The sequence below is a fragment of the Mus caroli genome, chromosome 11 (assembly GCF_900094665.2).
Source record: "Mus caroli chromosome 11, CAROLI_EIJ_v1.1, whole genome shotgun sequence".
In the NCBI taxonomy this organism is placed as follows: Eukaryota; Metazoa; Chordata; class Mammalia; order Rodentia; family Muridae; genus Mus; species Mus caroli.
Window position 1 is genome coordinate 94,862,972 of NC_034580.1, and position 22,381 is coordinate 94,885,352.

A 22,381-nucleotide genomic window follows, 5' to 3' on the forward strand; every position below is an offset into this window, starting at 1 on the left:
GAGCTGAGATTTGACCCTTCAGACCTCCGGGTTTTTCTCTCCCATCTTCCTGGCTGCCGTGCATGCAGCTCACTTTTTTTTTTTTTTTTTTTTTTCGTTTGTTTGTTTCTACAGTGCGAAACTCTGGAGTGGTGTGCATGAGGGGTGAGTGTGTGAGTGTGTGTGTGTGTGTGTGTGAAGCTTGGCAAGGGATCCGGATAACTTTGAGGGATTAAAGGACCTAGGAAGGAGGGGTGCGTGGCTGGTGACATACCTCCCACCCCTTTTTTCTGCTGGGCTTAGAGGATTGGAAGTGCCGGTCTGGGTCTGTGGTTTTCTCTCTCTCAGGGCAGGGTGCCTGTGAAGAGTGGAGGTTGCTGGCAGAGGGTGGAGGTTCGGTGTGGGTAGCTTGTTTTCCCTCTTCGGCGCTAGTTTAAATTCTCTTGCCTGGGTACAGGGGGCCAAGGCTCAGCCATCTCTGTGAGGGTCATGGCTCTCAAAGGGCCTTTGAAGCTCCGCCCCATCATCTTTGCCCTTGCCTATCCCTCATCCCTGGTCAGCCTGGCCCTTGGCCCATTTCTGTGACCTTTGTCCTTGCCCTCACTGGAGAGCCCTTCCTCCTCACTCAGGGAGCTGGGCCACCTTATATTGAAGTTTAGGCTCAGTTGGGCCAGGTTACTTGAGGGTGTGAGGCCTTCCAGACTCTCCCTGGAGGTGTGTGTGTTTGGGGTGGGCTGGTAGCTTGAAGCCTGATCCAGTTTTCACCTCTTCAGGGAGAGACTTAAGGCATGCTTTAAGGTAGATAGTGTCAGTCTTCTCTGTGGGCAAAGCTGAATGCTAGAATGTGGAAGACGGGGCCTCCGCAAAGTTCAGGCTAAGTATCACCCATCTCCCCCAAAGCAAGGTCAGGATGGCTGGGGTTTGGAGTGAGTGTGGCTTTCTGGCTTCAGCCATGGCTCCGGTTGGCCTCTCTTTGGTCAGCTGCCTCCTAGGCCTCACCTGCAGGGAGGTAAACCTCTGTGTAGACATGAATCCACCATAGGGTTGGGAAATCCCGGTCCACGTTGGTATTGGGGGTGGCAGCACAGGAGATGGCTCTCAGAGAGGACCTTGAAACATCTCCTAGTATGAGAAGTAGGTCCAGGGGCAGTGTAGGCTGTGTGGAGGTCAGAAACAAAACATGGACTTTGGGAGACTGTACGGTGACAGTTGTATATCTCCTCAAGAGTGTGTACAGCCGTGCTCGCTTCGGCAGCACATATACTAAAATTGGAACGATACAGAGAAGATTAGCATGGCCCCTGTGCAAGGATGACACGCAAATTCGTGAAGCATTCCATATTTTTTGCAACCCTATAGGTGGAACAATAATATGAACTAATCAGTACCCCTAGAGCTCGTACGAGTCTCTAGCTGCATATGTAGCAGAAGATGGCCTGGTCGGCCATCATTGGAAAGAGAGGCCCCTTGGTCTAGCAAACTTTATATGCCCCAGTACAGGGGAATGCCAGGGCCAAGAAGTGGGAGTGAGTGGGTAGGGGAGCAGGGTCGGGGGAGGGTATAGGGGACTTTCAGGATAGCATTTGAAATGTAATGAAGAAAATAGCTAATAAAAAAATGTGGGGGGGGGGAAGTGTGTATGTACAGCCCTTGCACACAGGTTGTGTGCTTGGGCCCAGGTATGGAGAGATGCTATCCCTGGGTTGCCTCTGCTCACATGCTTGCCTGGACACAGACTGGGGCAGCCCGAGTGCTCTTGCAGACCCAGATGCTTTCTATTGGCCTGCATGTATGAGTTTCTGCAAGTGTGTGCCGTAGCTGTCCAAGGATCCAGGCGTAGATGCTGGCTGATGGGGTCAGCTAGCCTTCCTCCTTATGCCTGGCTCTTCAGCTCATGTTCCTGTTGAAGAGAATCTCATAAGAGACTGGGGTCAGAGGCCTCTGGCTCTCTAGGTACCCCCCCCTTTCCCCTGCTTCTCTGACATGAGACCTCAGCCTGTGAAGGGAAGGAGATGCCTCATTCAGGATTGAGGCCCAGTGGTTGGTGTGATAAATTCCAATAGAGATCCTGTAACTTTAGCTTAGATTTCACTCCAGAGGCAGCTGTTGCTTCTACCTGCTGGCCACCACCTGCCCCCTTTCTCCCTGTCTTCCTCAGTTGACAGAGAAGACACAGGCTGGGAAAGTCAACAGAGGACACAGTGGCCTTGGCAAGAACTCCCCCATCCTCAACTTGGTCTCCAGCCAAATGCTGGTTATATATGCATCCCCCAGTCTCCAGGCTTAAGCCGGGAGCTTGGAGCTTAGAACCTGGTATGTCCTAAATTTGCGGTGTAGGGATGGAGGGAGAGTGTTGGAAAGGGACAATTCTTTAGCACCCACCCCTTCTTCCCTAAGAGTTTTGCTTTAACTCACTAAAGCATACAGTCTTAAGTCCAGCATGGCTGGTATAATTTCAGTGCCCTGGAGGCTGAGGCAGAGGGATTGCAAACTCAGTGTCAGCCTGAATGATTTAGTATCAGGAGACCTTTCTCAAAAAGAAGCCAGAAAGACAAACAGCGTACAGCTGCGAGGGTTTCCTGCACTCAGAGCCGTGCAGCCACTATCGATTTTTAGACGTTTCTACCACCCCTCCCCTACCACGAGCAGTTACTTCTCATTTCCCTCATATTCACACCCCAGTTCCTAGTAACCACAAATCTATGCAGGCGGATCTGCTTCTCCTGGGCATTCTTAGAAGTCGAGTCATACAACATACGGTCTTCGGGAACCATGTTCTTCTCAGGGCTGGGACATGTTACTGTGTCAGCGCCGTGTTCTCTCCTGTTCTGTCTGTCTGTCTCTCTCTCTCTCTCTCTCTTTCTCACACACACACACACAGAAAGAGTCTAGTGCACTGGGAATCTGACATTTTGTTATCTGTTTCCCACTGATAGACCTTTGGGTTGGTTTCACTGCCCGGTCATGATTGGCGCTCCCGCTCTGAACATTCACACACAAACATTCTTGTGCTCGACTGCCACAGTCTTGTTTCCTGGGTGGATAGCGAAGGGTGGACTTGCTCTGTGCCCTAGCGCCATGTTTATCGTTTTTGAGGAACTGCCCAGCTGCTCCACAGATCAGTGGTAGTGTTTGACACTTCCTCCAGCAGTGTGCGACTTCATTTCTACATATGCCTTCCCAACCAGTACCTGGTTTGTATGCGTGCACAAGGGCATGCGTGTATGTGTGGAGACCAGACACTGGTACTGGGTGCCTTTCCTTCTTCGTAGCTCTCCATCTTAATTTTTGAGATAGTGTCTCTGAGCAAACCTAACTCACTGAGTTAGGCTGGCTGGCCGGCCAGCCTCGGGGATCCTCCTGGCCTTGCCTCTCTAGCCCTGAGATTACTGCTGTGTGCCACTGTGCCCCAGTGTTTCCAGGGTTGCTGGGTATCCAAAATTAGGCCCTGTTATTTTTGTAGCAAGTTGTTTACCAACAGAACCAAATCCCTAGTGTCTGTTAGCTGGCCAGTCACAGTCAGCCTAGTGTGTAGACATTCAAGAGCATTCTTTTTGGGGGGGTGAGGTGGGTTTGGAGGGGTTCTTTCGAGACAGGGTTTCTCTGTGTAGCCCTGGCTGTCCTGGAACTCACTTTGCAGACCAGGCTGGCCTCGAACTCAGAAATCCACCTGCCTCTGCCTCCCAAGTGCTGGGATTAAAGGCGTGTGAGAATATTCTTGGGAACAGCACCTGGCAGGAGAACAGAAGGAAGTAAGAGCTGGTTTTGATTGGCTGTGATTATTTTTGTGTGTCCTCTGTCCGTCCGTCCGTCCGTCCATCCATCCACCTGTCTATCCATCCCCCCACCGACACACATACACAGGTGCCTGTACATGGTATGTCTTTATGTCTAATCTGTACTCAAACAGGATTGGAATATCCTTAGCTCTCTCTCTCTCTCTTTCCCTCTCTGCTCTGCGTCTGCCTATCTGGCTGTGTCAGGGGATCTGTAGGTCACAGCTGTGAACCTATCCCAAGGTGTTCCCTCTTGCCCCCATGTATGTATGCCCCGCTGGGGCCTCAGCTGCTCAAATGGGGTGTGAGTCTGTGTATACACTGGTGAGGGGAGCGGTTGGGCTTGCATCTCCTGTCCACCTACCAGCCCCAATCCTGTGTGTTGCCTTTGCAGACAGATGGAAGTCCGATGAAATCTGAACTTAAGTCTCTCTTGCTGGGGACTTCTATCCTGGGCAAGTCTTGTCTTCCTGACATAGGCCTTCCCAGGGCCACCTGTACTGTTCTGTATTGGAGACGTTGCCTAGGAGACCTGGAGGTCCACTTCCCTGAGTGCATGGACCTGGGCCTCCTCCTCATGGGAGGGACAGACTAATCTGGGATGCTAGGTTTAGGGGGGAGGGAAGTGGTGTAAGAGAGGGCCCCCCTCTAGCTTAGGAGTCATTTTTCTGAGAAGTGCCACTGCTTTAGGGAAGCGGCTTCCCCCCCTCCCTGCCAGCACACGTTCCTCTGTTTCTTGACCTCAGGTAACCCACACTGGGGGAAGGAGAGCCAGCTGCCTGCTTCAGCTGCAGGGATCTTTTGGGGTTACACTGTGGACCCTTTCCCGAGCATTCTGGGTGAGAGGCCATCCTGTACTCTGGGTCCTGTCCCCATATTCCCAGCCTGGCTGTTCTGTCCTGCCATCCCCAGCAGTGTCTGGGCCCTGGTCCTAGGCTGCCCCTGCCATCCAGGCATGGTGCCAGGTGTCTGCTCAGCTGGGTGCCACAGGAAAAGTCTCTGGCCGCCCAGGTTGGGGAGCACCGTGGGGAATCCCCGTGTGCCCGCTCAGTGCCCACTTACCTGTGTCTTTCCTGTTTCTGCAGCACCACAGGACATGCCTCCCCCCAGCCACCTACCTGGGGCCCTTCTGGGAGTGGCATCCTCTTTGATACCCTGAAGACCAGCTCTGGACCTTCCTACAAAAGTTTCGGCTCCCAGGACCGCTTAACCAAAGGACGGATTCTTGGGACAATCCTCCAATCCACCTGGATTGGAGCGGGGGACCTGGAAGACTGAAGTTGACTTGGGACTTGCAGCTCCAGGGACAGAAGGGGGTGGGGGTGGGCTGACCACCCAACCCCCCCCCCTTTGGGCCTCCCCGGCCCTATGTCCCGAGGAAGAGGGACCGCGTGAAGGCCATCACAGCTGCCTGCCAGACTGTTTGCCTGCCCTTCTGACTGTGGCCGCTTGGCATGGCCAGCAATAGCAGTTCCTGCCCAACACCTGGGGGCGGGCACCTCAATGGGTACCCAGTACCCCCCTACGCCTTCTTCTTCCCCCCTATGCTGGGTGGACTCTCCCCACCCGGCGCTCTCACCAGCCTCCAGCACCAGCTTCCAGTCAGTGGTTACAGCACACCATCCCCAGCCAGTAAGTCTGTGTGGGGAGGCTTGGGGAAAGGGAGTGTGGCGGGTGGCTGGCCTCTGGATTTGGGTTCCTGGACATATCTGTTCCACTGGAGGACCCGATGAGTGGCAAGGTCTTCTCTAGACCAGGGTGACCATTGTGTGGTGGTGGGTGGGGTTGGGACTTGAAGATGGTCCATTTGATGCTGTGGGTAGAGGGGAGGTGAAACCATTTTGTTTCCTCCTATGTTGTCCCCCTTTGTCTCTGTGTCCCTGGCGCTATGCTATTGAGTGCCTTATAAATAGCTCTGAGTAGGAATGGATGCAGAGGCTGAGGTGGATAAACAAACCTCTCAACGTTTGGTGGAAATGACAGCCCTACACAGTGAGAATGAACCCCCCCCTCCATCCCCCCTCCAGTACTCTGAGGGAAAGGGCTTCAAGAGACAGTCCAGGGCAGCTCAGCACAGCTGGAGCCCTTGCTCTCCCCCTGCCAACTCCCCCGCCCCAGAAGGACAGGGAGGGACTCCATGGGGGCTTTCTGCCTGGACTCTGGCCTTGGACACATGCACAGGCTTGGCAGGGTGTTTTCTGCCCCTCCCCTCTGCCATGAGGGTCACTCGTTGGCTGGGTGGGGGTCTCAGTGCCCTTCCCTGGCTGGCCAAGCCAGGTAGTGGGAGGTGGCGGTGGCTATAGCCAGCTGGCAAAGTCCAGGCTTGGGGCCTGCCAGGCCGCTTACAGTAACTCTGGCCCCCAGGGCCCAGCTGGGCTCCAGGCCAGAGCCTTGGAGGAGGGATCTGGGCCTGGCCTGGGGCTGGAGGGAGTTGGAAGCAGCAGAGTCGGCCATGGCTGGCTGGCCGGCCGGCTGGTCAGCTGCTGACCTGGGAAACGTGTCCTACCTCTCCCGGTTGGCAGGGACAGAGCACCCTGCCTGGCACCCACTGCCCCTCCCATTGGCAAGCTGCCTGGCACCACTGCCCTGTGTGCCCGGCTGGGCTGGGTCAGTGCCCCCTTCTTGGTGTGGGGGCCGCACTCTCTCCCCGGAGCCAGGGAGTCTCTTTGTCCCTGGGGCAGGCTCTGGCTGGGCGCCTCACTGCCCACAACTGGATGTCTGCCCACAGCCACCATTGCTTCCTGGATCGCTGCCTATGTCTTTGTCGCAGCCCCCTCCCTTCCAGGCCCCACCAGCCTTCAGGAGCAGGTAGTCTATGCCTGTGAGCCTTTAGGGTTAGGGAGTGGACAAGTGCTACTACCTCAGTTTCCTCTTTTTTAAAAAAAAAAAAAAGATTTATTTCATTTATATGAGTACATTGTAGCTGTCTTCAGACACACCAGAAGAGGGCATTGGATCCCATTACAGATGGTTGTGAGCCACCATGTGGTTGCTGGGAATTGAACTCAGGACCTCTGGAAGAGCAAGCAGTGCTCTTAACCACTGAGTGGTCTCTCCAGCCCTACCTTAGGGTCCTTACGCCTCCACTTTTTAATTCTGGCTTGTCTTCTCTCCACCTTACTCAGCAGAGTCTGAGACCCCCCCCCCCCCCGACTGTGTTCTGGTTTTTCTAGTCTGTGCTAATGAGGAGACCAAGCTTTGGGGCTCAGAGCTCCTGGGGATTGGGTGAGCCCACCTATGTAAAAATGCTCCCTGCATTTGAAGGGAGCGAGAGCTCCCATCGTCAACCATCCCAAGGAGCTGGAAGAATTGTGCTTTCTTTCAGGGTGGAGTCTTTAAGACAGAAAGGAAAGCGGGCAGTGGTGGCGGATGCCTTTCACCCAAGAGGCAGAGGCAGGTGGAGTTCTGAGTTCGAGGCCAGCCTGGTCTACAAAGCAAGTTCCAGGACTGCTGAGGCTACACAGAGAAACCCTGTCTTGGGAAAACAAAAACAAAAACAAACAAACAAAAAAAACCAGAACAAAACGAAAACAAACCAAAGAGGAAGGAAGAGAGAGGAGAGGAGTTGGGGAGTCCCACACGCCAGTGCCACCAAGGACCACTTATGCTTGCCCCGTGATGACACAGGGGCCTGGACACATGAACCTGACTAGATGGAGGTTGCAGGGGGATTTAGAATCTGGCCCCCGTGAGAGGAAAAGCCCTCCCCCTGAGTGTTGCAAGCTCCTTCCTCTTTCTTAGAGGTGGGTGGGGTGAACCCCTACCCTGGTAACCTACTCCTAGGGTGGGGTGCCCGGATTTTGGGCTAATGGCAGCCTTCTTTGGCTTTCTCCACCCAGGTTAGGCAATGCCCTCTTCCTGCCTCTGTGAGTCTGTGGGTTTCCCACCCATCCCCCTCTCCTAGTAAACAACAACAGTCTCTTCCTCACTACTCCCCTGCCTCTGAGCACCTTCTAGGGCCTTGGGTCTGAGACCACCCCCTCCTGCAGTGCTCCTGGTACCTGGAAAACAACTAAAAGTTTTGCAGCTTTCGTCTCCCCTAGCCCTTGGGTCTAGAACGTGTCAGGTAGTTCCTGGAGGGGGGGGGGCTTGCCGCAGTGATGCTATGTCCTGGTGATCTTCCAGGCTCCCCTGCTCCAGTCCCACATCTGTGGAGATGGCCTCCCCCTTCCTGGGCCTCTTGCAAGGTTGCACCTCAGGTGTGTTGTATGTACTCTGCAGGTGACCTGTGGGAGGGCCAAGGCCCCTCCAGGTCACGGTGGGGAGAGCTAGGTATTGTCCTACTGGGAGTCTCCTAGGGAACCAGGGTGGAGGCCCCAGAGATAACACAAGACTCCTGTCCCTTTGGTTCCTGGCCCCTGAAGCCTGTTTGCTGTGGAGGTTTGGTCTTCGCTGTGCTGTGTGCCGAGGGTCAGGGTTGTGTGTTCTTTGGGAGGAGGGGGTCAGGGCTGAGCATGCTGAGAAGGGGGGTTAATGGCTTGTGTATACTGGGTGAGACCAGTGTTTCCTAAGAATTAAATCCAGGGCTGGGGAGGGGAATGTCAGCTTGTATGGTGGAGTTGTGGGGTAGGGCTGGGGGGAAGTGGGGGAGGGCTTGAGGGAGGGGGCAGACCTGATTTAGGGGCAGAGGTGTTCTGGTGTGAGGGCTTCAGAGAGTTTGACCTTCATAATGCATGTGGGGGGGGGAGCTCTATCTCTAATGTCTTTGTGTTTCCTGGCCTGGGGGCCAAGGGGTGAACCTCGTTGGCTTATGCGCCCTTGGCATTCCTTGGGCTTCGAGGTTATAACCTTAGACACCTGTGTCACGTATGTGTCGATCTCTTGGCATTGTTTCCTGGTAACACAGACACATGACCAGATACTATGCGAGCTCATCCCGGGGGACACTTGTGTGTGTGCCTGGCATGTGACCCAGGAGAATGCGAGGCTGCTGTGCACCTACTGTGGGTCGGGACATTATCTGCGCCTTAAACAAAAAACCCTTCATGTGGACTCCTTCCGTAGTCACCTTGTACTCGTGTATAGAGGAGGGAGGGCAGAGGAAGCCAAGCCAAAGCACGGCAGACATCCAGATAGGCAGCTTTAGGAGGACACGGGGCCGGGGAGGGGAGGGGGGCGTTCCGGGGCCGTCGGAGATTATCGAGACCTCACCACCATTGTTGAATCTTGTTCTGGTTACTGGAGACCCGGTCTCCGACTTCCCACCAGTAGGGGGCGCAGGGAAAGCCACCCCTCCACCCCTGCCCCCTTTCTCAGTGTTGGATTTTGAGACTGGAAAGATAAGAAACCCGGGAAGATCTCCATCCTGGCCTAGAAGCCGTGGACACAGTCTGCCCACACCCCCACCCAACCCTGTTCTGCCCTCTCGCCGGCTGTGAGCTTGCAGAACTCAGCAGCCCCCGCCTCCTCCCGTCCCCGACAGACTGAAGGAACAGAGTGTAAAAGCTTTAGTTGTTATTCAGATTTTGTTGCAATTTCTGAAGGGGGGGGGCAGGGAAGTTGGAAGCAATCAGTCGAGGAGTTAGGACAGGAACCTAAAAGGGTGGCAACAGATTTTCCTTCTACATGTTGGCTGGGTACTTGTCTAGATATGGGGATGTGCTCCCCTCCCCCTCCCTGTCTCTGGGAGCCCAGGCCTAGGGGAACCTGGGAAGGAGGCCCAGAGGAAGGAGGGAGGGGGTGTGCCTGTCTCTTCATCCCTTGCCCTGGGGTTTGCAGACTTGAGCGTGCTCCCACCCCGCACAATAGGAAGGACAACCTTGAAGAGGCGCGTCCCTGCCTAGCCGCGCCTGCCCTGGGGTCCAAAATGCTGAGTCAGCCAAAAGACCTTCACAGGGGGCTTTCATTGAAAATAGAGTCCCTCACTATTTATCTATAATAGTCCTGGAGGGATAAATGTACAGGCTCTCTCAAGGTAGGATTCCAGTACAGATTGGGGGAGGGGACACAGGGAAGGAAGCCTGTCTTCCTCTTAGGACAGTCAGGGCCTCAGGCATTGTAGACACCTCTTGCCAAGGGATGTGCGCCATGGGGTTTTGCCAGTGCAGCCTTTGTATATGTGTTGGGGCGGTGTGTGAGTTGTGTGTGTGTACATGGTAGCATCGGTAAAAAAGAGGAAATGGTAACCTGCAAATAATGCCTTCCTACCCCCTGTAGTTAGGATAGACTAGGGGTCCCTCTACCCTGGGAGCATTCGTAATCCAGGCCCTCCCCCGCCCAGCTGGACCCCAGGTTGCTGAAAATACCATCCAGCCTGAAGTCTGATCCCCACTTCCCTACTTGCTCCAGGACCCAAAGTGTTTCAAGTCAGCTCTGCCCGTGCAACCTTGGGCAGGTCACTCAGCCTTTCTCGGAATCTTTTTACCCTTCTTGTCTGTCTCTGGTAGGCTGCTCGCTGTGAGGCCACGGTGACCTGCAGTAGCTTCAAGCACCTTGAAGGGTGGGGCAGGGGGGGGTGTTCCGGCTTGGGGGGAGGGTTGGGTATTGTCTTGGAGATGGCCACCCTGTATCAGGCCCTGATGTCTGTCTGGCACCCAGCCTAATGTTGTCCCTCTGTCCCTAGGGCAGAGGAGGGAGCCCTGCTTGGCACGGGCTGGAGGTGGTGGTGGTGGCAGCCATGAAGATTCAGCCCACACCTCCTAAGGGCTTGCTAAGCACAAAACCCTGGTTGGGGGCAGGGAGGAGCTGGGGATGGGAGGTGTGACTGAGCAGGAGGAGGCCACAGCCTGCTAGCAACTGCCTGCCACCCAGTATCCCAGACCCTGCTTCCAGTCCTCCCTCCCTTCTGTCACAGCCCCCGGGGACACCGTGTTCCTCCTTGACCTGCTTCTCGACCTCATGGCTGCCAGAGAAGATGTCTCACCCCCAGCTTTTCTGTCTCGCTTCGGAAATCCTGTTCATCCTTCAAGGGACCTTTTTCTTTTTTTTTTTTAAGTCAGAGATCTTGAATGAGGACTCTTCCCAGAATCCTTCTCAGATGTTCCCTTCCTCATCACCATCCCCTCCCTCCCTCCCTCCCTCCCTCCCTCCCCCCTCTCTCAGTTTTACAACTCTTATCTCAACCAAGGAGTTACTTCCCCTGGTTTCTATATTGATTGCTTGTTATTTGGGAGATATTGCCTGACCATGAGGGACCAGAGCCTCAGGTCCCTCAGGTCCCTCGGCATCTTGAATCAGTAAGCACAGGGTCTTCTACATCACTGGTGCCAGGAGCTGCATCACTGACCAGAACAATCTGAAGGGCATCCATGCCAAGACCACACATTGGCCCTAGACCCCAGCACTCCCATTTGCAAGCCGCTGCCCTCTCTTGGGAGTGTAACCGCTTCTGTCCCGCAGTCCATAGACTCTCTGCTGTCTCAGGAAGCCAAGAGCTATGCACCAGATACCGCCTACCACCTTCCAACTCCCCACCATGGATTCCAGGGCCAGGGTGATGGCTGAGTGGGCTAAGGCCACCAGGCTTGATGAGCTAAGTTTGAGCCTGGGGACCCATACAGTGAAAGAAAGCCAATTCCTGAAAGGTCTTGCTCTCTCCCTCTCTCTCTTAAAAATATTTAACTTTATAGGTGTAGGTATTTAGGATTCATGAATGTCTGTCCACGGTATGTGTGCCTGGTGCCTGCAGAGGACAAAAGAGGTTGGATCCCCCAGAACTGGAATTAGGAATGGTTGTGAGCCACCATGTGGGTACTGGGAATCAAACCAGGGTACTCTGAAAGCACAGCCATTAACCTTAACTGTCGATCTTTCTTTCCAGCTTCCCTCTACACACGCACACACGCACACACACATACACCTACCTACCTCTGTTTGGGTCCCACCATATACCCCTGGTTGGCCTGGGATTCACAGAGATCTATCAGCATCTACCTCCTAAATGCTGGGATTAAAGGTGCATCGCTGTACCCTTTGAAAACTGTACATCTACTCGCATGCCATAGCATACACATACAGTAAGTGAGATGTGATTTTAAAATGTCCGAGGCCATTCTCCTCCTCCTCCCTCTATTTATGTTTTTTTTTAAAGATTTATTTATTGTATTTATATGAATACACTGTCGCTGTCTTCAGACACCCCAGAAGAGGGCATCGGATCCCATGACTGATGGTTGTGAGCCACCATGTGGTTGCTGGGAATTGAACTCAGGACCTCTGGAAGAGCAGTCAGTGCTCTTAACTGCTGAGCCATCTCTCCAGCCCCCTCCTCCTTCCTCTATTACTGCTTAGGTTAAGCCAACCTTTGCTGCTTGGATTACCACAGCGACTTGGAACTGGACATTCTCTTCCTTTTTGCTGTTTTAGACAGGGTTTCTCTGTGTAGTCCTGGCTGTCCTGGAACTAGCTCTGTAGACCAGGCTGGCCTCGAACTCATAGATCTGCCTGACTCAGCCTCCTGAGTGCTGGGATTAAAGGCGTGCGCCACCATGCCTGGCCTCTAACTGGACATTCTTGCCATTTTGTTACCCCATTCTTCACAATCTGGAAACATCTTCTTGAACTATAATGGAATCTGGCTTCTCCTTTGCTTAACCTTCTTGTGGCTTCAAGCCCACAAGCCCATCTGTGCTGGGCTGGTGTTAGCCTAGTCTCCAGCCTGGTTTTGTATCTCCTATGGATTTTTCTTTGTTTTCTTTTTTGTTTTTTTATTGTTTTGTTTGTGTTTTTGAGACAGGGTTTCTTCATGTAACCCCAGCTGTCCCAGAACTCAATTCTGTTGACCAGGCTGGCCTCAAACTCACAGAGAGCTGCCTGTCTCTACCTTCCTAGTTCTTGGATCAAAGGTGTGTGCCACTACTGCCTGGCCTCCTTTGGAGTTTTACTCGTCATCCTTTCTGGTCTTCTTGTAGACGGTAGGATGAGCACACCATCTGTGCTGTAGGACCTTTGCACGGCTCTCATCACGCACTGGCCCCCTCCTCTTTGCTTTACTCTGAACTTCAGCTTTCTTTGGGTCCCTGCCTTGAGTTATCCACTGACCCTTGAACTTAAGTTTCCCCTAAGAGCACACTATGTCTGTGTCATAATACTACTTGTTTGTTTTGCAGTGTGTCTGTAGAAACACATATCTGTGACGATGGGTTTATTTGCCTATTTTCTGTCATTTCATAAAGTCAGGCTCACCAGGACAGCCATATGGAAGGCAGTCAGATCTTGAATTGGCCTGGTTTGGTAGGAACATCAGATTTTGGTAGCTGAGAGTTCCCTCTTTTTTAAAAATATTACATATATATGAATACACACACACACACACACACACACACACACACACACACACACACACTGGTGCTCTCTTCAGTCATCAGAAGAGGGCGTCAGATCCCATTACAGATGGTTGTGAGCCACCATGTGGTTGCTGGGAATTGAACTCAGGACCTCTAGCTGGAAAAGCAGTCAGTGCTCTTAGCCGCTGAGCCATCTCTCCAGCCCTGAGAGTTCCCTCTTCATTTCCTTTCTTTTTCTTTCCTTTTTTCTTTTTCCTTTCTTGGTTTTTCCAGACAGGGTTTCTCTGTGTAGCCTTGGCTGCCCTGGAACTTTCTTTGTAGACCAGGCTGGTCTCAAACTCAGAGATCTGCCTGCCTCCCAAGTGTTGGGATTAGAGTGAGTAGAGTGGGTCACCATTATCTGGTGACCCTAGAACTTGTGATTCTCCTGCCTCCACCTTCCCCTGCTGGGTCACAGCCATGTGAACTGCATACTGCTTTAACAGCTTGGAAACATTTCCAGCAGCCCCTTCTAAGCTCTTTAACTTTTTTTGCAACACCATTTCACTGTGTTGCCCAGAATGTTGATTCTCTCTGTAGCCCAGACTGGCTTTGGATTTGTGACCCACTTGCCTCTGACTCCCAAATAGCTGGACTAATAGTCTTGTACCTTCAGGCTTGTCTGTAAAGATTCTCAGAGTTGTTTGAGAATTCAATGACCTCATTCTATAAAGAAGTTGGCTTTGGGCAGGGAGATAGCTCATCTGCTAAAGTGCAAGCATGCAGACCTCTAGACTTCACATATGGACAAAATCTGGCTTCTAGAAGATTAACATGTATGTAGATCAGGCTTTTAAGAGGAGAGATAATGGGATACGCTGGTCTTCTCTGGGTTTCTCTTCTTTCTAGGGACCTACCTAACCCAGGCTTTTCTTCCACTCAAACAGTCGTCCTAGGGAGGAAGTGCTTCAGCTAAAGTCTCCTTTTATCTGTCCTGGGCTGGCCCATCCTGGTTCCCGGGCTGGGAGACACCCTGGGCGGAGCTTTGCTCGCCGGAAGCACGCAGAGTGTGGGAGGAGAGCTCCCCGCTTGTGTTTGTGCTAACAGCTCAGTTCTGCCGTGTCGTCGTATTCCAGCGGGTGAGCCGGCAGCCGGAGTCTCACATGATGTCACAGACAGTGACACAAGCTGGATGTCTCATTCCGACACAGCGCCCAAGCTGCACAATGTCACACCCGGGACACCCAGCACGCTGTATTCTTGGTTCTAACGCTGGGCCACCTGAATCTGGGCCCTGTGCCTACTGCCCGTGTGTTCGGAGTTTGGGGCCGGACAGGTCCGAGATGGGGGCCAGTGGGCGAGCCCCGAGGGCGGTTTGGCGAGCTGGTGATGTCACGGGCAGCGGTGGGTGGGTCACTCGGAGGTGAGGCGCCGCCAGGCGAGTTCAGCAAGAGTTCAGCCGAATTGCATTAGGCAAATGAAGCCGGGGCTTTGGGGGGGGGCGTGTTTAGGGGGAGGACACCGGGACCACCCTACCTCCCCGCCGCTGCATCTTCCTGCAGGGGATTGACCATAAGCACTAGGGAGGCTGGGAGCCGGAACTGGGATGGGGAGGATGCCCTCTACTCTTCGGTCCAGCCTCCCAGTGCACCCTGTTATCCATACCCAGCCAGGTTCTATGCACACCGCATTTCCCGCCTCTGCTCCCTCTCTGAGGCTGCCCCACTCGTGGTCCTCATGCAGCCTTCTGGCCCTCGCTTCCTTGCATCTCTCTCGCAGTAACGGGACCCGCAGAGAAAGGGTTAAGCCAGGGGCGGCGCCTGGCCGGGGCGGGGCGGAGGCTAGGGGCTGGGATCCCAGAGAGGGGGCGCGCGGGCTTGGGGGGTGGTGGCGCGCACTCCGGAGACCTAGCAAGCGGCCCGCCGCCGGGCCAGGCGGAGGCGGGGCCGTACAGGGGTTCCCCCACCCGCACCCGGAATCTAAGCCACGGAGAAGCCCGGGAGCCCCGGCTGGCAAAAGGAAGTGCTCGGTGACCCCCGTCTCCGCCCTGATCCCGCCCCGGGCCAGCGGACTTGGGGAGCCGCTGGACTCTGCCTGGGACACCGGAGCCTTGAGTTCTCGGGCCACCGGGCGTTCCCTGCGAGGGAGCGCCGAGAGACCTCCTCCTCCAACCTGCACAACTTCCCGCTTTTCACCTGGGACCGGTGGAGTGACCTGCAGACTTAGGCGCGGGCAATTCTGGTCTGGGCGCCCCGCTGAGGGGCTGCCCGTCGGGGCGAAGGGACTTGTCCCTTTGCTCCCCCGCTGCCCATAGCCGATTTGCACGGATGGCGCCTCCGGCTGAGTGACGAGAGCCCCGTGCAGGACTTACCCTCCAGGATCTCCGGCCTTCGTGGGGCGAGATGTACGAGAGTGTGGAAGTCGGGGGGCTTACCCCCGCCCCTAACCCCTTTCTAGTGGTGGACTTTTATAACCAGAACCGGGCCTGTTTGCTCCAGGAGAAGGGGCTCCCTGCCCCGGGTCCCTACTCCACCCCACTCCGGACTCCGCTTTGGAATGGCTCAAACCACTGTACGTACCACCGGCCTCTCCGAGGTGGGGTGTGGGTGGCGCTGGCGGTTGGAACCTCTCAACACCTCACTTTCTCTTCCGTCTGTCTCGCTGTAACTCGGATGTCCTAGCTGGACGGTTGCCCTCCACCCAGTGACCCTGGCGCACTACCATGTTAGAGCTCAGTAACTTTGAGCGTTCCTTCTCTAGGAGACATGAAATCTCGGCCTCTGGCGCCCCATTTACATATTCTTGGTTAGGATCCACGGCTTGCTGGAGGGTGGGGTAAAGGTCCCACCTCTGCCAAACCTAGGGTGAGCTTTCTCCTGTGGCAGCTCTGCCCCAGCTCCTGCTCTTGACTGCAGGGGTGGTACCGACTGGCCCCTGTCTTTCGTGTTGGTAATGGGGTGTGGCAGAAAGGGACTTCACCAGACAGTTGCCTTCCTAGCCACCCCCTTATACTTTCAGAGGCATGCCTAGTCCATCTTGGGGAAAGGTCTGGCCGCAGACACCTGACTGACATCCTGGAGGTTTTGATGCTGGGAACATGGGAGAAGCTGGTGTAAAAAATCTAATTGCTGCTGTTCTCTAGCGGGTGTTTGGTTTTTAAGGCCCCCCTCAGGGGGGTCCTTTGGCAATCAGCATGCATCTACACTGCTCAGGCAGTTCTTTTTGTTACCCTGTCTAGGGAAATAGGGCCATACCTTGTATTGTTAACCAGGAGAACTGATGTGAAACCTCATGTCCTGGCAGCTGAGCCCTCCAGCCTGGTTCTAGCGGGTTCAGGCTGTGCTGGGAGGGAGGGTTCTGTTATCACCCAGGACCTGTGCGCATGCCCCAGTGTGCACACCTGGGCATGTTTATGCCCAGCTGTGAGGCACTGTGTGTTAGTGTGATCTCGATGTCGGGGATCTAGAGCTCGGGTATTGTTGTTAGGTGGCTCAGGTTTCATCTCCCACTCTGTTGTGGAAGCAGTTCTTCCCAGGAGGGTCCCCCACCTTCCCATACCTGCTGCCACCCTTCTGCATGCCAGTGAGCAATGGAAGACTGGAGTCTCTTAAGGTTCTCAACCTGTGAATCTCCACCCCTGGGGTTTGTCTACAGACCCTTTCACAGGGGTCAGTACATCAGATATTTACATCATGATTCATAACGGTAGCAAAGTTACAGTTATGAAGTAGCCATGAAAGTAATTTTATGATGGGGGTCACCGCAGCATGAGGAACTATATTAAAGAGTCACAGCATTAGGAAGGTTGAGAGCCACTAACATAGCATATCGAAGAAGGCTGAAGCAGAAAGAATCTATTTGCCTCTGCACAAACCTTCCTGCATCCTAAGAGAGACCTAAGGTGAATGGCCCCTGACTCCTGCCCTTCCAGAGACACCTCTATCTGGCCTTTCCTATTGTCCTGCCCCCTGACCTATTGTCCTGCCCCCTGACCTTTGCCTCCAAGGCAGAATCAGCTGTGAGGTTTCAGACAAGGGGGGGTGGGGTGGGTGATCATTGGCTTTGGAAAAAAGCGAAGGTGAGAGGTGGTTCCTTGACCCTTCCCATTATCCCAGCACTGTAGGAAGGAGCCACCCCTAGGGGGAATAATTGGGCTGAGCCTTCAGGCTTCCTTCTCTGCACTGGGGGGAAGCTGGGATTTAGCCCCCTGGGGTCCAGCTCCTATCCCTTCCCCAAGCACTCTAGGATAGCTGAGCTCTCGGCCCAGAACTTGTAGAGAGGGGGCTTGCAGAGAACCGGGGAAGACAGCCCATGCGGGAGCCTCCCTGCTCCCTCCCTCCCTCCAACCGCTTGGACTTGGGGAAGTGGCGACCTGTCCCCACACAGAACCTGCTGTGGTATAGCCTGGCTGGAGCTGTATTCACCAGCCTTCACCCCTTGTGGAGGCTAAGTTGCCCTGGATCACTCAGTGAGGACCTGAAGTCAGAGTGGCTACCAGACTTCTGCTAGTACAGCCTCTATCACCTTGAAGAAGAGCCTTTAGGTGTGTGGAGACTATCTGCTGCCTGGGGTCACCTCTAGTTGCCTCACTACCCCCTGGCCTCCACCAGCAGAGGGAAGATAGCAGGTTGGTTGTGGGTAGAGACCTGCTGGGTATTGCAAAGCCCTGGCGACTTTGCTTCCCTCCCACAGCCCCCATTTCAGTGCACTAGAGGACAAGGGGTGCACAGGATGTGACTCCCCATCTGTCCCCCACCAGTCTCCGCAGCTCACGCCTCCGCCTGCTCCCAGACATCCAAGAATGTGAAGCACGTGGATGCCCGTAGTGGGGGGGATGGGAGAGATGCTTATCACCCACCCGACCGCTAGGTTTGGGCTTCGCACTGAGCTTGCTGGCTATACTGCACCCAGGGCCACCCTCACCATCTCTCCGTGAGGAGGAAGGGCCATAGGGAGGGCTCCGCGCCCCCTCCCCTTCCGTCTCTAGAGGCTGTGAAGGGAGCTGCAAAGAGGGCGCCAGCTGGATTGGGAGGGGAGCCGCTGGCCAGGGGCCCAGCTGATTTCCTGCTGATCTCCTCCAGGAAACTGGCCCCTTGCGCGAGCCTGCGAACGGCTCTGGGGCGTGGGGACCCGCGCCGTGTGCGCCCGCCCAGGAGGGGAGCGGGGGAGGGGCACCCTGGCAGCGATAGCTAGAGGGGACGCCGGGCTTCCTGGGCTGGTTCCAGCCCTTGGCTACGCACTGAAACTTTGAGCTGAGGTCTGGTCCTTCTCCAGCCCAGCCTTTCTGCAGGAAGTGGAGAGATTTGTGGGCTGGGGCCTCTAGGGAGGGTGGCCGGTGGGGTGGGGCCAGCTTAGGATAGTCCCTCCCCCCACCTGCTAGCGCTACACTGTTACTGTGTCCTAACTCAGCAGGGACTGAGAAAACCCACACTTTTGGCTTGGTGCTGACTCTGGCTTCCCTGGGCTGCTGGCTACAGGCTTGGGAAGGTGAAGGGCTGGACCTTGGGATTTAAGTTCAAAACCTAGATATGTAACCCTCGGAGGCTGAGTTCCCAGGGTGCTAGTTGGGGATATACTGAGGATAGGGTACAGACGGGGCTGCTCTCAGGGGTAACCCGCTAGCCAGCTGCTGGAGATGGTTTGAAAGGAGGCCTCACCGAGCCCCCACCCTCTCCTAGGGTCGTGTCCGCCATCTTGCCAAAAACAATTTTTAAAGAGCACAGCTCTTTCATCTCTATAAACAACTCTCTGGACTTGGCTTTAACTCCATGCTCCTCTGAGCCTTTGCCCCTCTGGTCTGTCCTTGGCCTTTTGCTCTTCCATCCTGTCTCCTGTTCTCCTGTCTCCCCCTTCCTCTCAGCCCTGCACCCCATACCCTTCTGTCCTCCTTTCCCTCCAGTTTGGCTCAGATTGGAGGTTGGGATTGGGGGTGGCAGGTCCTGGGCAGAGGGTGGGCTAGGAGGAGGGAAGAGAGGAGGCCTATGCCTCCTTCCTGTGCTTTTTGGAATGCAGACCAGGATTGGTGGAGGCCAGGGCACCCCCCTTGTCCTTGACGCCCCCCTAAGTCTGGATTGTCTATTGTTACTGCTTTTACGTCTTGGAAAAAGTTAGCACAACAAAGGGCTCCTTTGTCACTTCACCCCTTTGCCTCCTGGCCTCACCCAGGCCCCCCAACCCCGCCCCCCACCCCCCAGCAGCTGTTGTCAGGCCTCCCGCCTGTTTGATTTGCCTGTCGGGGCCTCCCGGGAAGGAAGTGAGGTGAAAACTGGGGCAGGGCAGTTGTGTGTAGGCATGAGCAGCAGATTGCAGCAGGTCAGTCCTTTGGACCCCTGGGGGTTGTAGGCATGGAGAAGTCCTTTTCCATGGGTTAGAGAAGGGAACATGGGTTACAGCAACGTTGGACAGCCCGGCTGATGTCCAGGCCCAAGTAGAAGCCAGGAAAGTTCTGCCAAGGCCATTGGCGGAGTTCCCTGGTGTGTTTGCAGGTAGGAGGGTGGTAGTATGCAGCCAGGCTCCCGTGTCCCCAAGTGTCCTAACCTCTCTGCCTGGGCTTTGTAGCCACAAGAGTCTTTCACAGCCTGACATAACACTGCTGTTGGATGCTTGAGCACAGGAACCGTGTATATCCAGCACTCACTGGGTATGGATGGCGCTGGGTGGGACTCACCCATCCCTGGTTCTCTGCACATAGATGTGGCAGAGGAGGATTCTGGAGAGCCCTCTGGGGATCCGGGATAGTCTTTGCTCTCAATCTTTTTCATCTGCCACACTGTATCCGTAGCTGCCCGGGCCCTGGACACAGACAGCTCTCACCCAAATAGCCATGTTCTGTCTGGGGTGATGGGCCTAGAGCCAGGCACAGAGGTTTTTGCTTGGGAGGGGAAGTGGGGGACTGCCCCCCGCTGGCTGGGTCACCCCTCCTGGCTGCCCTCTTGGAGCTGAATAACAGGAGCGGAGGGGGTAACCCGGACGTAGTATTTAGGCCAGACAGACAGACCATTGATAGAAACAGACCCCCTTTGTCACAGTGTCTCCCTATAGACACGGGGCATCTAAAGTGGGCTTCTAGGAGCCCTGGGGACTCTTCTCACTGTCTTCAGGAGGTCCCCCTGTCATCTTAGGGAGTGCCCTCCTGCTTTGCCCAAGCCTCTCTGATTCTTGTGTGCTGCCTCGGAGGACCCCACCTTAGCCAGGGGATTGTTTGGGTGGGGGAGGGGCCGAGGCTGCTGTCAGAGGGGGGGTGAAGGAGGTAGAAAGGAAGGCTGCAGCCGAAGGGGCCAGGGAGTGGCCAGCTTAGCATATCCTGTTGACGCCAGCTCCCTCTCCCACCAGTCTGTGCCCTTCCCTCCATCTTCCTTAAGCCTTAACTCCTCCTGAACTTTGGGAAGTCCTGGCCAGGGAGGGTGCTGTTTGTATTAAGGCTTTGAAATAAAAGCTCAGCCCCTCGCCCTCCAATTATAGCTGTTGTCTGTATGTGTGTGTGTGTGTGTGTGTGTGTGCATGCATGCGTGTGCGCGTGTGTGCACGCGTGCTACACAGATCTGGAATTGAAGCTGAGTCCTGGGACATAGGAATAATGGGGACTGAATGTTTAACTGTCAGCCAGTCTGGGGTGGGGGGTGGGGAACCAAGTTTACAGAGACCTCCTCTGTCCATGCTTTGAATCCTGCCCTCAAGTGTTGAGACCAGGATCACCCCAGGCAAGGTGGACAGGGTGCGGAGGGCTAGGTACCTGGGTCTCTCAAGTCTCCTCCTTCTCTCCTAGCCATCGAGACCCAGAGCAGCAGTTCCGAAGAGATAGTACCCAGCCCTCCCTCACCACCGCCCCTGCCCCGCATCTACAAGCCTTGCTTTGTTTGTCAAGACAAATCATCCGGCTACCACTATGGGGTCAGCGCCTGTGAGGGCTGTAAGGTGAGTGAGGGAGTCGCGAGTCGGAGGAGGACAGTCTGGGTCAGATAAACGGGATATCTCACACACACACACACACACACACACACACACACACACACACACACACATCCACGATCGTGTCCTCGGGATGCAGTTGGCAGGGCTGTTATCAAAACCGCCCGCCCGCTTTTGCTTCTTCAGCAACTGTGTGGAGGAGGACACCTCCTCCCTAAATGAGCAGTACCCTTCCCTGTGACCAGAAGCTCCCTCCCCTCCCGCCATGCTCTCCTGTCTCCATCCTCTGGCTGGCAGGGTGTACACTGGCCCTGCCACTGTTTCCCTGGGTTGCCATGGGGAGCTGGCTGCTGGCTGCCTGGCTCTTGGCTGGGGACCCAGGAGGCCTGCTCCCAGTGGCCTCGCCTGAAGCTTTCCATGGTATCCTTGCAAGAGACAGCTAGTAGCAGACACCCTGCCTTGGACTCCCTTCAGGTGTCCAGGCTGTGGACTCCCTGGTGGCTACTGGGTTTCCTGCCATCTTACTCATACTGGTCTCTGGGCACGCATGTGGCTAACCCTGCCTGGCCGCTCTGGCTGGGACATCTGCTCTCTACCTGATTGGTGGCAGGGTCTCTGCCCTAGTTTCTTCCCACAATGATAAGGGCCTCGAAGCTGTGCATCCTCAGTACTTGGGCTCCTGACCCTGGAAGGAACCTTAGGCTGGAATAGCTATCTCTGAGTGTAAGATCCAGGTCAAGGGTAGTTAGTGTAAGACAGTGCTGGTCCTGTCTGGTTTGTCCTGTCTTGTGTTACCTGGTCAGTCAGTTTCTGTGCTAACTTAACTTACAATGCAGAAGCCCGGACAGCCTGGCTTTTCTGTGTCTGTCTAGTGTGTTTGTCTCGGTGGTGAATGTCCTGTTGTCTTGCTCGCAAGGATGAGCGTGCCGTCCCTCCACGGCCTCACGAGTGTGCATGACTGCCCAGTCCCTTCTTGGACTCATGAGTGTGTGAGTGTGTAACTGTGCATAGTCCCTTGTTGGCTTCCTGTTGCTGGTTTTTTTTTTTTTTGGAGGGGGGGATGTCTTTTGAGACAAGGTCTCTCTATTATGCAGCTCTGGTTGTCCTGGAACTCTATATAGTCCAGGCTGAACTCAAACTCTCAGAGAGCCACTTGGCTTCAAGCCTCCCAAGTGCTGGGATTAAAGGAATGCTTCACCACACCCAGCTAGCTGGTTCTGCTGTCTTTTCGTTTTCGTGCTGTGTCCTGAGTCCAGGCTGTGAGTTCCAGATGCCTCCTCTCCCATCTCTAGCCTTGTGTGTCATGTGTCCTCTGCAGCCCTGAGTCTTTGTCTCTGAAAAAGAAATCAGGTACAGGGATGTAGGTTAGGGAAGACTCCAGGCCAGCCTGTGAGATAGCAACAGGCCTGGGCTCTCCCAGAGAACATCCTTTCAAAAGAGTCATCTTCCCCCATTTTTCTACCATTATTACATAGGCCATAGCAAAAGCTTAGGGGTAGCTGCTAGGCTGCTCCC

The 22,381-nt window shown here is 54.9% G+C and overlaps 1 protein-coding gene and 1 non-coding gene across 8 annotated transcripts in view; both read left to right on the forward strand.

Moving 5' to 3' along the window:
• The window catches only part of Rara (retinoic acid receptor alpha), a 47,221-nt gene that overhangs the window by 17,960 nt on the left and 6,880 nt on the right, over positions 1-22,381 (forward strand). For 4 of the 7 annotated variants that reach the window (XM_029483722.1, XM_029483721.1, XM_021175765.2 and 1 more), the window contains 2 exons: positions 4,841-5,387; positions 20,724-20,872. In XM_029483722.1, coding sequence (XP_029339582.1) covers positions 5,210-5,387; positions 20,724-20,872 — 327 coding nt within the window. In that variant the 5' untranslated portion in view covers positions 4,841-5,209. Of the gene's footprint in view, positions 1-2,274; positions 2,293-4,577; positions 4,595-4,840; positions 5,388-14,846; positions 15,530-20,723; positions 20,873-22,381 lie in introns of those variants that run through there. The other 3 variants (XM_029483723.1, XM_021175766.2, XM_021175767.1) reach the window with 3 other exon arrangements.
• LOC115032578 lies at positions 1,219-1,325 on the forward strand. The gene has a single exon (XR_003838223.1). It is a non-coding gene; the product is annotated as a U6 spliceosomal RNA (small nuclear RNA).